The 15,813-nt window shown below is 50.4% G+C and overlaps 1 protein-coding gene across 1 annotated transcript; it reads right to left on the bottom strand.

Annotated features, from left to right (window-relative positions):
• Positions 1–1,776: 1,776 nt before the first annotated feature.
• Positions 1,777–14,096, bottom strand: hs3st3b1b (heparan sulfate (glucosamine) 3-O-sulfotransferase 3B1b). Its single transcript, XM_029134770.3, has 2 exons — positions 13,255–14,096; positions 1,777–4,204 (listed from the first exon to the last, which is right to left on the bottom strand). The coding sequence occupies exons 1-2, from the start codon at positions 13,833–13,835 to the stop codon at positions 3,586–3,588; spliced, it is 1,200 nt and encodes a 399-aa protein (XP_028990603.1). The 5' UTR covers positions 13,836–14,096; the 3' UTR covers positions 1,777–3,585.
• Positions 14,097–15,813: the final 1,717 nt, after the last annotated feature.

Raw genomic sequence — 15,813 nt, 5'->3', positions numbered from 1 at the left:
ATCCTGTTTGTCCCCCGTCTTTCACTGCTCCAGCTGAGCAATTATCCAGCTCCAGACTCGTAAATATCCAGGCTGAGGTCAGACGGGAACGAGTCGCTACCTGTGTGTGGACCTGCTGACGGTTCTGTTGACGCGGTGCCTCTGACACACAGCTGCAGCTGCATCAGCTGTAGGCTCCTCCCACACACATACAGGCTGGTCACAAACAGGCCGGTGTCTCACACATACACAACGCTAACGTACGCGTCTCTGTGAGAAGACGTCGCCTCAGGTTAATGTCTGGCAGGAAGGAAACTGTTTATCCACGGTTTTATTTGCCACTACATCACAGCAGGCGTCCTGTGGGGGGTTCTGCTATGTTCCACTCATTACAACGCTTCTCTTCCTCAGGGGCTGGAGGCAACGCTCAGCTACTAAAAATAAGGATGTGGAGCTTATTTGGCTTGAAAAATTGTCCATAGCAATCTATAATAAAGTTGGACTTAGTGGACATTAAACTGGAGCAGAAAGGCTCGGATCCAAATCAGCGCCGGCTCCTGCTGTGGGAGCTTTGTTTACAGAACCGAACGGGAGCATGCAAACAACTGGCAGGATGTGTCAGTCAGATGTGGAGCATCGACGCCCCTGAGAACAACAACACAGAGCTTCAGATCTGAGTCTGAGGAGCCACTGCTGCACGCGGAGGAGTAAAAATACAGGGTTGTTTATCAGATGGAGCTGTGGAGCGCACGCTTCATGAATAATATTATTGACAAAATCCTAAAGTCCTAAAAACAGCTGTCGCCTGTGAACGAAGCAGAAATCCGTCACCCATCTGTAAGTAAATTATTTAGGGCCGAAGAAACTCTAGGAAGAATCAGCTGCAGATGTCAACACCTCTGTCCGCGGGCAGGTCTGTGAACGCGCCACCTCTGCTATTGTGAATGGGCCCCTGTTAATACACGGAGGTGTTTCAGAGCCTTGTAAACAAACAGCCCTGGAGGTGTATCTCATTATGAGCCGTGAGGAAACACTGGCTGCTTGTACAGCGAGTGGGGGTGTGGGTGAGGGGGCATTTCCGGCGAGGCAGACCCACCGCTAGCAGCGCGCCAACCTCCCACACAGCTCACCTGCCGCCCGGCGGACCCCCCGCTGCTCCAGGAGGCGGAGCTCAGCTCAGCCCCACCGCCGGCGCTGACTTCAGCTCCTTCACTGCCGTCCTGATGTGACGCGTCGACACAGAGCTGTCAGACGCTGAATACATTTACTGCTGTCAGTCTGAAGCACAAAGGGGACCAAAGCGCATGCTGATGATGAAGCAGCCCAGCGCCGTCTGATCTGGGGTCTGCTCTGCTCTAGTTTATCACATGATGAGTTTCTGCAGGTCAAAACATCCAACAGCCCAAGCAAAATGCAGTTTTACTTCAAAAAGGCCTCTGCTTGAAGACACGACCGCCGACAAGCAGGCGAAAACATCATCATTTAAAACCAAAGCAGACGTTCATCTCAGCTAAACCCAATGAAACCAAACCCAGATAAAGAGCGACGTGGCTCAAACAGTGAGCACTCACTCACCTCGGTGCGAGGAAGCAGCCTGTGGCGTCAGAACGTCCAGGACGAGCGGCTGCGTGACGTCACAGCTTCAACCAGGCAGCAACAAGGTGAACGTAGGGAATCCTCCAGCAAAGGAGGCGCGGCCATCTTTGAAGGTCAAAGGTCAGGCCACGCTGTGAAACGCTGAATGAATGTTTTTCACACCTAGTTTGGTTCTCATATGACTTTAAATGAAAAAACCTCAGCACAAAGCATTTTGGTAAAATATATACTTTTTATTTATTTCTTCATACAAAGAAATATTATGAATGTTCAGTATTTGATCATTTAGAAATGTCTGTTCCATTTCGCTTCTGCATTGTGTAAAATTAATTCACATACACAAAATACTTGATTTACACTCGGTCTGGGTTTTTGTACATACAGATCTGCTAGTCTAAATACATATTATATGTGGCTAAGACAAACAGGCTGAATAAAACTCAACCGTAACCAACGCAGCAGCATGGAGCAGACCGTGGGGGTGAGTCCTTCAGGAAGGTGGGAGCTCGTCCTAAATGCTTTTGATCATCAAACATTGCACTAAGAGGGAAGAGGAGACGAAGGCTTACGTTTCACCACCAGTATCATCAGCTACGCAGCGTGACAGTAAAGGGTGGCACTACAAAATAAAAGTACAGTGTTACACGCCTCCAGCCTCCTGCTACCAGCGACTGGCCTAAGGGTTAACCAGGCAGCCTCTGAATGGAAAGCTGTATGTAATTTAGCGACAGGAGTGAAAGAGGCACAATGTTTCCTCAACGTGAAAAGGAATAAACCGCAACTCGAACTGTGACATATGAGCTCTCCAGCGTTTGTGTGAGGAAAAGCTGTGTACATTCAGTCTGGGCCTCGTCCGATGCTGCCAACCCTTTTCCAGAGCGGCCTCCATGTTGAGCATGCATAGCACAGTGGAGCGCAGCGTGGCTGCCTCCCGGGCCCGAGGAACCCACTCCCGCTTGCATATCGAGAATTCAAGTAGAAAGACGAACGCAGAGAAGCAACGGTGAGCGACACTAGACATCAACCAAGTGGAGAGTTGAAACCCACAGTGGGAAGATGAAGATGGGAGTTTGGAGGGTGACTGTGAATAAGGCATAAAGTACACGGCCATGGACGGTCTACTGGCGACACCAGCGAGCTTAGAAGCTGGAACCCTCATCTAGATTCCTACTTCCTGCTGCCTCACACTCCCTCTGACCCGAGCTTTCGCTCTGCTCCTGGCAACAAATCAAATGCCTCTCAAGGAAATTTGATTGAGACTTTGCGCGACCTTTGACCTGAGCGGACGGAGGAGCTCTGGCCCTGAGCCAACCCTGCTTCTAATCGGGAGTTAGAGCGTGGAGGCTCCATTGATCTGCTGGTTACCTTTACCCCATTAGCATAATGTTACCATGAGCCCGTCCGTGGTCCTGAGGTTGGACCCAGCGTTTGATGGATGGGTCGTTCATTAGAGCAGGCAGCAGAAGCACTGAGAATCAAAGGACAGCTGCTTACGCCAAGCACGGATGACACAATGAGGATCAATTAGGCCCATTGATCTGCCTGCGTAGAGGGGACATGCCGTGTGTAGCTGAGCCCGAAGCTAATGGAAGCTACATTATAGTGAAGCACAGGATCACGCTGGCGCTGGCGCGGTTTGAAATGACGACCCGCATGGATGCATGTCCTCCTCTGTGAGCACTCTGTACCCGTAAATCTGCCTTTTCCACCCTCGTCTCGACTTCAGGCGCTGCTGACCATCAGCACTGTGAAGCACCATAAGGTCCACTGAGGTTCAGGACCACGGTCTTCACAGCTAAAACGAGGAATGTTAAAAACATTTGGGCCGGATGTTATGTACAAACATGGTTAGGCAGCTTAGTGAATTAATTGCTTAGAAATAAAAATAAATTATTATAAAATAGATTTCTGTACATTTTACATATATATAGCAACATCTCCACATCTTGCCATTGAATTACAAAGAAAAAAAACAACCTCAAGGAAAAATAATAGTCTTTAAAATATTCATCAATCCCAACCAAAGTTATGTCCTGTCATCTGGTAGAACTTCATGTTGAAGGGCCGGTAGAAGTCCCGCAGCCTCTGCACCACCTCCGGGTGGATGTTGGGATGGGTCCTGCCTTTGGTTTTACCCAGGCAGTGGGGCTTGCTGCTGCCCTCTGCCTTCTTGAGGCACGGGAACCCCTTGGTCTGGTTGAAGTAGAAGTGTTTGTCTGTGATGATCCTCTTGAGCCCCAGGAAGTCCTGCACTCGACCCAGCTCTCCGGCCGGGTCGCTGATCAGCCGCTCGCCGCTGACGAACAGGATCTGCTCCATGGGGAAGTACTGCAGCCAGTTGTCCAGGTGCTTGGCGTAGATGCCGATCTGGACCGCGCTCCACGAAGTGTCGATGAGCCCTGTAGTCCTGTTTTTGAAGGTGAGGCTCTCGAAGGAGGGAATGTCGGGCTTCTTGGACAGCGTCTGGGTGTAGTCTGAGATGGCTCTGGTGACCGGGTCCCTCACCACCACGATCAGCTTGGTGTCCCGGGACATGGCCGAAATCCGGGCCGGAGCCTCTCGGGTCACGAAGTAGCTTGGGGTTTTCTCCATAGTGATCTGTCCCTCCAGAGTCTTGGGCATCAGGTCCCTGCAGAATAAAGTAAGAGACGGGAGGTTAGGAGAAAGGTACGGCGCTGAGACTTGCATAATGCAATCACGCTGATGGAGCTGCCGTGTTCTGTAATCAATGACTCAATGACTGTGTTTAGCCTTATTATAGGCTCTGAAAACCTATTAGTGCAGGCAGCTCTCCAACATCAACAGGCTCCCTCACTCAGGAGATCTCACATCTGACGCGGAACAGAAAAGCCTTGTTTACTGATAATCACACACACAGGAAAACATTTAAGACTTTCCAATGCCTGAATTCACCCACAGCAGGGTTAACACTGGCTCTGGTTTGCAGCTAACCTGCTGTGTGGGATTATCGGAATTCTCTTTTCCTGCTTTGGATCAGCTCCCAGCACCTGTATGTTCTGAGTCACGTAGATCTGTTACACCGAGGAGCAGTGGGTTTTAAACACTCGCTCACACCAGGTTTAGAAGTGGCGGCTTAGCGCTGGGCTGGATTATGGTGGAGGTGATAGGAGGAAGGAACCTGTGTGATGTCTGTGTTTGCTTAGGATCGCGTTCAACGCTGTAGAAGTCTGCATTTCTCTGCTCCTCGCCAGAGCCCGGGTTTCGCCAGCGATACACTGGAATCTAGTTCATGTCCATCTAGCTCATGGCTAATTCATGCAGCATCCCCCTCCATCAATGCACATATCTGGTGCAACGAAGAAGGGACCATGCAGGGAAACTGTACAGAGCCCAAAGAATGAAATAGCTCATAGATGGTGTTGGCAGATTTGTGTAATCCCTATGTCGCGCTAGTGATCTAATTATGATAATATCTTGTTGATTGCTGACACCTCGGTGGTGAATGGAGTCGATGGAGGGAAAGCACCACTGTTTCCAGAAGTAGTCTATTGAATCAAGACCCAGCGGTTTCATGCCTCGGCCACAGCCCATCACCTCTGTCACCGCCGTCCTCCCCATGATGCTGGCTGCAGGTTTCTATCCTCCTCTAAGCCACACACCAACCGCTGCCCATATAATCCGATTTCAACATGACAATGCAGCCCGGAGACGGGGAGGAGGCCTGAGATACAATGTGCATAGTGATAGATTATGCCGCTCGAGCTCAGAGAAGCCGCCTTTAAAAACGATGGAGCGTTGGGGGTCGCAGGAGCATAAAACTCAGAGAAAGGCGGTGGTTAAAGCCCAAAATGTGCTAAATCTGCAGAAGAGGCCCCCTAATAAAAAAGCTCCACCTCTGACTTTGCCCACTCTCTCTGCAAAGAGGTAAAAAGGAGGCGCAGAGGAGGGACTTTTAGTGGGACAAGTAGCTCTTGGAGAAACAAAGCCTATTATGCTGTTTTTTGATTTATGAGGTGCAGCTTTTAGAGATTCTGTCAGCAAACAGGCAATTCTGTGACACTGGGCTCCTCTTTCTTCCCCCTGCCTTCCTTTGAAAGTGAGCCATTGTCCCTGAGCAGAGGGGTGAGCGGGGCAGCGGCTGGGGGCAGGAGGGCGGGGGCGGGGGCAGGGTGGAGAGCGAGGCCGGGTGGGTGCTGAGTGGAGCACTTCAACGCATGCTCGAGCTCCTGGAGGAGCTCTGAAGTGGAGCGTGTGCCGAGAGTGGCAAACGGCAAACTTCCCCCCGTCGCTCCGGCAGGAGGAGGAGCCGCCGGGAATGCCGGGAAGCGGCCTGGAATGCCGGGTATCGGCTGGGAAGCGGCCGGGAATGCCGAGAAGCAGTCAGAGATGCTGAAAAGCGTCCGGGAATGCCGGGAAGCGGCCAGAAAGCGGCCGGGAAGCGGAATGTCGGGTATCGGCTGGGAATGTCGGGTATCAGCCAGGAAGCGGCCATGAATGCAGAGAAGCGGCCGCTTCTTTTCGGTTTGCACCTTTGCCCTTTAAGAAGTTGAGGGACAGGCCACAAACAGTGATAGGACACAAAGCAGACGCCCCTGTCACACTAGAGCATCAAAGAGGAGCCGGCCGAGCGTCTGAAGAGGCCTCATCCCACCGGAGACGAGCCGCAGGCAGGAAGAGGGTTATTTCTGCCCGCCGCGTCTCCCTCCTGTCACTTTTGATTCGATGATAACGGGCTGCCACCGAGCCGTCTGTGTCACAGCATCAAAAGGAAACAGCTACTTGGCAAGTCTGTCAATTTTCTGCTCGTTACAAAAGGTTTTCAATTGTCTCACATGTCGGGAAGCTGAAAGCATTTGAATCTCAAATCAGGGGTTGTTTATTTGAATAAGAGCAAATAGGAGAACGTTTTGTCTCCACCAGAGCAGCGAGGGATTCAGTCTTATGGGCGTTTAAAGCCGAGGGTGGTTTCTATGGATTGAAGACCTTGGGGTGAGAGTCATCTCCCAGAGAGGCAGCGCCTCCTAAAACAGCAGCGCACACTGAGCGGAGGATGAAGGAGGATGAATTAGCATCGTTACCAACATTTAACCGCTGTCAGTGACACAGGGAGGAAATGAGGGGAAACGCACTGAAAGCCTCCCTTTCTCCCACAAGGACCTTCACATGAACTGATGGTGAACGTCCAGGGAAACACAAAGACGCGCCTCTACTCCCACGGAGCGATAAGGATCCTGAGCCCACTTCAATCACGTTCAACATGTTGCACATTTGATCTTTCAGCCCTTGAAGCAGGCAAATTCTAACAAAATGCATTTTATGTTCCATGATTGATTGCATCAACTCTAACAGCCAGCGCTGCCTCGCAGAGCTCACTGATTACTTTCTAATTTGCATCTGGGCACAAACAGGAGCCAGACATTTTGAAATATGCTGCGCTCCGCCTGCAGCCCGACACTAGATTTAACCACAGAGCACGGCTTGGGCTGTAAATTAAAGGAATAAACGCTGGTGTCCCGGATGCAGGGAGGGAGGAGACGGTGGAGTGTTAGTATGTGGCCACTCGGAGCTTGTGACAGCTCATTTCCTGGATGAGAAGAGCCAGAGGTCTCTGCTCATACGTGAGATCTTGCAGGAACCCGTGATGAAGGGTCCTGTTTGTAAATGTGTCCTATGTGTTTGGGGCCTCGCACCAAGTGAGTCTCTACATGCACCCACATAACGAGCCCGGCTGCACCCTCATCGGCTCCGGAGCCTGAGGTTTCAAATTAACAGGCTTCACTGAATAATGGTGTCACTGGAAACTGGAAGGTGGTTGACTGGGAGCCCCCCAACCCTCCGACTCCTCCGCCTGCTGGAAGGATTAATAATGCAGGCCGCTCTAATAGCACATCCTCAGACCTGGATGGAGCACGTGCTTCAGCCACGCAGAGGGAAAAAGGCATTACTGCTGAGAAGTGAAAAATAAAACGCATCACAAGCGCACAAAGCCTCGAGTTTTACAGCATCTACTAAACAAAGCCAACAGGTCAAAGGTCAGAGTCTGAATCTCACACACAGCTCGGACCGGCTGATAAACCAACTCTCCCTTCACTCCATCAAGGAGCTGCTGATGTCAGAGCAGCCTGGGAATCCACTGACCCTTGTAAACAAGCACAGGCCGAGCCGCGACCCGTCCGTCCATCGCCTTCACAGGAAGGGAGTCGTGTTTGGAGAAAGCGGAGCGTTTTATCACAGCATCGCATGGAGGGGAGTCGCACGCGGTCCAGCCCGGTTCTGCAGGCACCGACAGGCACCAGAGAAGCAGAACAAATAAACAGAAGGAGCCACTTTGTAACGGCGAAGCCTGTGTCAGACACCACCGCAGCAAACGAGCCGCAAGCTCAGCGCCTCACACTCGGAGACGGAAAATATGTTCAGGTTTGCTGCTCGGTGGCACCTCGGCACATGGAATGCGTGGAGTCGTAGGATGCACGGAACCACAGCGCATGAGGCTGCATGAGAGGAGAAGGAGCCCTGTGGTATAAATAAAACACAACTCCTCCCTTCCCCTCATGAATGTGTGTCTGGAGCTGCTGTTCGGCCTTCCTGTCTGGAAGTGGCTGGAAAAGCCTGACGATTCGTCTGACATGCGACCAGACCACGAGATCTGGAAGCGTGACATCAGACCGGCCACACATCAGTATCGGGACGCGACCGGGGGAACGAGGACCTGCAGGTGGAGCCCGGCTCGCCGGCGCGGGGGCGGAATCAGCCGCTGATTTCCTGACACTTGACACGCAGCGAGCGGCGCGTGACTCCTTGATCTCGCTGCAGCGCAGATGAATAAAAGATGAAACAGACTTGAGAGGAGCGCACACGCCGCCGCCGCTCCCCAGACGCTGCTTTGCATCCTGTTTGAATTGGCTGTCATCCGTAGCGCACCTTTCTGAAGGCAGGTGGAGAACGAGGGGATTTCCTCCCGTCGGCGCGTCACTCAGCGGCACATCCATCTTCCTGCACCGTTCGGCTCCTGTTGCAGCTGTGTTGCAAGTTAATGGTTTACAAATTTCCCGAAGACGACCTTGCTGCTGCTAACGTGTAATTAGCTCAATTAAGTAATGACGGCACCAGTCGTGACAAGTCACCTGCTCGTCTCTGGAGAAGGAAGGAGGGGCTCCTCCTCAGGCGATCGTTGGGTTCGTGTCTACGTGTTGTCGGCTACAATCTTCCAGCAGCAGCCTGAAGACAAGATAATTACTAGCAAGAGAAACAGCTTCAGAGTGTTTCTGCAGCTGCCAAACGCTTCACAGCTCCGACCGGGAGTGGATCTGATCCCAGATCTGCCTGATCATACTGTCCCACAGGCCTCACCGGCCTCTGTTGCTGTCTTGTCTTCCAACCCGCTGCACAGAGCAGGAGGAAGCAACCAAAGGGAAACCACATAAAGGCTCCGTCTGGATGCTAGCTGCTCCTTCCTCAGTCTGATTCGTTAAGCGCGGAGGGGACAGGAGCTGTGGCACAGGGTAATTGGAGCGGCCAGGTGAGTGTCCTCGCAGCCCGGCAGCTCTGGGAGCAGCGGCTGGCGTTGAGCAGCTTCTAATGAGCTCTGCTCCTTTACTGCCGCGCTAATGGAAAGCTCCGGAGGCCTGAGCGCCTGCTCCTCCCTCCCACAGGCACTCGCTCTCCTCAGCGCCCTAATGGCCACCTCTGGGACTCCACACCTGGATGAGTGGAGCTCTACAGCTCTGCAGGTCCACCTCCTGCACCGTGTCTCCTCAGGAAGCAGTGACCTGCCTGTAAAACGGCCGAAGCCCCGTCAGCCTGTTTGTTTGGGGTGTTTATCCAGCACCGAGGCCCATTAACTCTGAGGGGAGGACGTCTGGTTCTGTCCAAACGTGTAACATCCAAATTCTCACCTTGTTAAAAATGCTTTAGTTCACACGTTGCACAGAGGGAAGGTTTGTGCAGCCTCCACCTGCACCTCCTCCTCCTCCTCCTCCTCCACGTGACTCCGGCAGATGCATTTGACTGCTGACTTCATCTTCGCAGGACAAGACACACAAACGCTTGTGTGCCTTGTGTTGCAGCGCGGACCTTTGTGAAACGTGTCCATCGACTGTGAATGTGTGACAGCAGCTTCCTGTTCGCCCCTGTGCCTTTTATCCTCCGCTCCAGCAGGAGGTCCCTGTCTGCGGCGGCCATATTGTCTCCGCTTGTGTGGCTAGTGTTCACTGGGCACCACTGGGAGGAATAATGGGGGGCACCGGCTGCTGCAGTGCAGCGCTGCCACTCCTCTCTCCACAGGTCTCCCCCGTTTACAATCACCCACTCATGATTTGGCCATGAAAGCTGCCTTTTCACCGTTCCTCCACCCTGCGGCGCCCGCGCCGGCTCGGCGGCCGACAGGAAGGGCCTTGTACGGGACGGCGAGGCCTGCAGCGGGTCCCGCCCAGCCCGGACGAGGCCAGCGGGACCGTGGGGGTCCTGAGGGGGAGCCAGGGGCCGCTTTCACGCCGCCCGCCCGTCTGGGGGCCGGAGCTGGACGCTTTGGCCAACGCTGATGTGACTGCGCCGTCAGCTGCGAGCTCGGAGCCTCCGACGTCTAGGAAGGAGGAAACGAGCCGAAACCCGAGCTCGACGGCGCCGTCAGCTGCCGACGAGCTTCACATGGCAGCGTGGACTCAAATGGTCCCGCCGCGCCATTGTTCCCCCCGAGGGGCGTGTCGCGTCCAGCAGCTGGTCAGCAAACGCAGACGTGGGTCAAAAGCCCTCAGCCCGGCTCCACATTAGCTCCAATCAAGCCTGACCGATCAATACCGCGTCTCCCGGAGGAGCGGCTCGGCTGGAAATCCAGCGACAATGTATGCAAACGGCAGCGTTCTGCTGGTCCGACACCAGGTGGCTCCTTCTGGAGGGGAGAAAGCGGGTCAGGCACCTACATGGAAGCAGGAGCACCCTGTGGTAAGCAGCAAAGGCAGTGCACCCATCCAGAACCGGGCCTGAGCCTCCAGATAGCGGCTTTTAGACAGCACACGCCGATAGCGACATGTTCCCTCTGAAGGAGCCACTTCAACACTGGTCCTCGTGTGGCGTTCACTGACCCTGCTGCTCGGTTTTATCAGCGCTGATACGAACTTGGATCCGGACGGCGCCGGTTCAGGCCCGTCAGTCTCACAAACCATGTCACATAAGTACTGGATATTATGTGTTTGAGCTCCAAGTCATATTTTCATTGTTTAGATGCGACTCGTGAGTCAAACTACTCTTCAACTGTCTTGAAGCAACGTCTCCACAGGCTCCACTCAGCGTCACACGGGTTCTGACAGCGAGCGAAGGCCGGGGCCTCCGCTCCACAGCAGTTATTACACCCCGAAGCCAACAGGACGGAACAGCATGAAGAGAGCGACATGCACCACGACCCGAGCGGAGTCGGGACCGAGTAAAAGGCGCTTTCACAAACAGAACAGAACTGACTGCTCTCCTTTAAGCTGCAGACACGCATCAAACTGTTTCTGCTGCTTTTGCTTCGTGACTTTTCCCTCTGATTTAAATCAACTGTTATTTGCCAGTTTCACTTTCTCAACAATTCTGTATCTTCTGTGAGAATTGCACAACTTTGCTTCCTCCACAACTTTTAAAGACACAAAGACACAAATACCGTAAATGTGACTTTAAAAAAATACAGAACTTGGTTGTTGCTACACAAAATGCTCACGTTGCTGAAAACGATAAACTCTTATTTGTCTGAAGGTAACTTCACCGTATGTATTTTAGGAACCGGGGCTCAGATCACGCTGGGCCCGGTTCTGGCCAGTCGAGCTGCGACTAGTTTTCTTGGGACCTTTTCACGCGTGACCCTCGCTCAGAAGCACGAATCATGTCTTTGTCTTTGCCACAAATAAAAAAAAAAAAATCACAATACGACTTCTTGTCATGAAGAAGATGCAAATTAACAAATAACGAGATGTTTTCCAGTTTCCACACAAACGTTGGCGACCTTCACATCACGTCCTGCTGATTACAGTTCAGTGTCATGCAGCAGACGTCCTCCTCAGCAACGGAGGAACAGGCCTTTAGAAGCAGAGGCTGCTTCACCAGCTCCCACTGAGACAGCGCTGCACTCGTACACGCTGTTTGGGACTGAAGGGAGTCGCATTGAATCCTGCTTCTATTCTCTCCACAGAAAACCTCAGGTCATGACTTCCACTCCTACAAATATTAGAATTTACGTCCTACTAATCATGAGGCAGCAACTTTTCCATCCAACAATCAGGTGGAAGATTAAAAATGACAGCGTCAGAAACTTCAGCCAAAAGCTGTAGCAGTAAATCACAGCTTCACATAAACTCAGTCTTTGCTTCCAGCCTCATTCGGTTCTTTTAGTCCTTGTTATGTTCAACATCGCTGGATTTTTCGCATATTTAATGTGCAGAGCAGATCTGTTCATTCAGCCGGAATCCAAAAGCATTTTTAATAAATTTTAAATCTCTTCAACTTCATATTAAACATTCTGCTCTGGCATCGGGTGTTTAAATAATAAACGTGTTTATCCAGATCAGTTATTTATTTGTGAATAAATGCACAATCACACATTTACAAGACCTAGTGGAAGAGTTCTTTTTTCTGGTATCTTCGTTGTATTTAAAAAAAATGTGGTTGTTGTTAGTCATTAAGGTTGAGTCCTTTAGCTGCTTGTATAACACATTGTGGTGTAAATGACGGGGAGAACGTTTGTCTATTGACCTGTGAACGTGTTCAGCGCTTTTGTTGTGTGGAGGATCCTCACTTTGTTTTGCAGATTCGCCTTCTTTCTTGCAGCAGCAGGTTTTAGTCCTGAGACAATTCAGCCCCAGTAAAGACCGTTAATTTTACGAGTCTTAAAATAATAAGTGTAGCTGCTCCGATTCCCAAATTATTTTCAGCGTTTCTTATACTTACGTTCCGTAAACGCCTCATGTTAAAGTGAGTTCTTCAAAGTTTAAAACTGTGCGTCGAGTCCGTTTTTGCCAGATAGACCTTCACCTAAACGCATCAGCGGTGCAACAGGGAACGGACGCATCCGAAGCCCGTTCCTCGTGATTTAAAAGAATCAATCAGCTAAAAGCGTGTCTTGGTCTTCATGAAACATGCAAATGAGCTAAAATTCATAACTGAACGTGAGCAAAAAGTCAGAATTGCGGATCGGGGGAAGGTGCAATGTTGCACAGTGTCCAATAGAGATCACTGCACGTCGCAGTAAAGCACCGGTCTGACAGTAATGTCAGTGCAGCCTTCGAGTAACAATAAGCAACAAATTACATATATGATTAAAAAATGTCTGCACACGAACAATTACGATCTAATTTAACGTGAACCAACAGAGGCACGTGCGCAAAAACGCAGTCAGATCCTCCGTGCATCGGAGGCTGCAAAAGTCTCCAGAATGGAAAATGTTCCAAATGCTGGAAATAAAAAGGAGAATAAAAACTACATTTCACTTAAAAAAGGATCAGATCTGTGTTTTTGGATTTAGTTCGCTGCTTAGTTTTTAACGTTGTTTTTTGTTGCTGTTGTGGAATTTAACTACAAAATCTCTGTTTCGACGAAACAATAAAATGAGAAAGCTATAAATTCACACCGGCAATAAAATGTTATACACGACCATAAATCTGTTTAATTATTAATTAAATCATTCGAAAAGTCCAATAAACGTTCTCGGCCGTGGTTCGGACGCAGCGGCGCTAAACGGGCCGGTCGTACCTGTACCACTCCAGCCCGTTGTCGTAGTTGCGGTCGAAGAAGTGCGGCTCCGCTCCCACGGCCCTGATGTCCGGATGCACCCGCAGGAACTCCAGCAGGGCGCGCGTGCCTCCCTTCTTCACCCCGATGATGATCGCCTGCGGCAGCTTCTTGCTGCCGGAGCCGTTGGAGAAGCTGGACATGGCGCTGGGCTGCGGGGCTCTCGGAGGCGCGCCGCGCGCCTCGTCCCACTCGTCGGCGCGGTCCGCGTCCAGCTCGTTATTGAGCAGGTCTCGGGACGCGGCGGTTCTGATGGACGGCTCCTCGTAGTCGCTCTCCACGTCCTCCCACGGCTGCGGCGCGGCCAGCAGTCTGGACACCACGTCCATCCTGCCGCCCTCTGTCCTCCTGCCCACCGCCGAACCGGGCTCCTTGGCCCGGTACCCGTCCGCCACCGAACTTGGCATGGTGGAGCAGTAGCCCACGCAGGAGTACAGCATGTAGACCCAGATTAGAAACATGATGCTGAGCAGAACGAGCTTCTTCTTCACGGGGCTGGAGCAGAAGGCATGCAGGCTGTGACAGAGCGGGCTATATTCCATAAGCCTTTCGGGTGAAAACCATGTCCCCGCGGCGCATAGTGCCTCGCTCACTCCCGGTGGCACCGCGGCAACGCTCGCAAAATTACGCGCATGGTCTAAAACTAAAAATACAAATAAAAACTAAAGAGAACGGTGTAAATATAATCGAAACGAATCATAAATCCAGGTGGGAACAGGCGCTGAAGAATATTTCATCATGTTATAGCTACAACATGGAAAAGTGCCGCGCTGCAACAGACGCTCCGCGGAGCCGCTCCGGGCTCATCTCACGTTTGTCAAAGCTGTGGCTGGAAGACGAGACCTTATAGAGAGACAGGCGCCGGAGTGACACCAACGGCGGCCAATGGCTGCACAGACCGTCAGCACGCAGCCGCTTGTTGACAGAGGCGGGCCAATGAGAGGCGGCGGTGGGCGGTGCTAAGCGTGGGATCCTCCGCGCTCAGATGGAGCGTGTGCGGAGAGTTCAGAAAACTTTTGTACGGGACGAAGAAACTAATTAGCTGCATTTTTTCCCGTCAAAACGCAGAGTCTGGACATTAAATTTACCTCCAGCTGCTTTTCTGACATGATTGACACATTTTAGGTTTTATATATATTTTTTTTAATAAAGCAATCTAATCTCTTTATAACAGATCTAGTAATATAACCAACGGGCGTGGATTTAACTTTAAATCCAAGTAAAATAAAATTTACGGTCTGATTTTTTAAAGCACACCAATTTTTGGGCAACAGAACGTGACTGCGTCCAGTTCACGACCCTTAAACAGAACACCAGAAACTAAAGAAAAACAAAGTCAATTAATTAAGACATTGAGTCATAAATTCTAGATATACGATATTTTATTTGTATAATTACTTATATATTGATAATTGTGTGCATGATGTGATGATAAAAATGAGTAAAAACGTACTGATAAAACAACAAAACATTATTGCAATAATATTATTAATAATAATAACAACAATAATTATTATTATTATTATAAATTACTAGTAATATTTACAATATAAACCAGTGGTTCTGTTTAGGACGCTAAACACTGACCGTATTCAACGGGTTAAATATATATTTTTACTACTTTCCCTTCTTTTGATTTAATTAAAAACACTCGACCGGCAGCTCTCGCGTGGCTTCGTGCGCTTTCGTTATTAAATCATTTTTCACTTAACGCTTTCCTTCAAGTTTAGAATGAGCACATTGACATCAAAGCCAGAAACCAACGACGCGCACGTTGCCCGTGAGGCCTCGTGGTTTATTTTTATAAACGGAGGAGTTTTAACTTCTGAGGATTTGACTTTATCCATAAAACGCAAACCTGAAGTCCACGGATCAAATTGTGTCCAGAACCGACAGACGTTCAAATTATTTAATTTAATCAACAACAGTCACGCGAAAGCACCGTATAGTTAACACTGAAATACAGCCTCGGAGTTATTATAAAACGTTAGTGGGGATTTGCTTCAACTTCCAAACCTTCTTATAATAAATCCTCAACATGCGTAATGTGCGCTTAACTTCGAGAGAAGGAAAAGAAACTCGCAGAAAAAACATTTCTTCTACGACGAGAGACGAACCATCTGTGATTTAAGCCGAACCAGAGACGTGAAAACGCTTTTTATTTTAAAACAAACGAAAAGATAAGACCATCCAAAACACACAGCGTCTATTTGGGTTAGAATGGACGTTTCTGCCTTTAGCTGCAGCGTGGACGTCTCATCCCAGCAGAAATAACGGCACGGGTCGTTATGAACTGTCAGAATCCGAGGACAGGGTCTCGTAACGTATTAAAAACGAGATTAGATGCTTTTAAAATCACTCCAGCAGCAGAACCTGTAGCTCGGCCAGAGTTGTTCTTCTCTACAGTGTTTTTCCCCCTTTGGCATCAAATCTAATATTCCTACAGGGACCTGGGGGGCGGCTTTACTGTGGCCGTTGCATAGTTTCAGACACAATATTGCTTTAGGATTACTGCAGCTC

The sequence above is a fragment of the Betta splendens genome, chromosome 19 (genome assembly GCF_900634795.4).
Source record: "Betta splendens chromosome 19, fBetSpl5.4, whole genome shotgun sequence".
NCBI classification, from domain to species: Eukaryota; Metazoa; Chordata; class Actinopteri; order Anabantiformes; family Osphronemidae; genus Betta; species Betta splendens.
This window is presented reverse-complemented; position numbering and strand designations above follow the sequence as displayed.

Coding starts and splice junctions, on each gene's coding strand:
- hs3st3b1b (XM_029134770.3), bottom strand. CDS start 13,835: ATGGAATATAGCCCGCTCTGTCACAGCCTGCATGCCTTCTGCTCCAGC. Junction 4,205..13,254: donor AACGGGCTGGAGTGGTACAG/GTACGACCGGCC, acceptor TTTATTCTGCAG/GGACCTGATGCCCAAGACTC.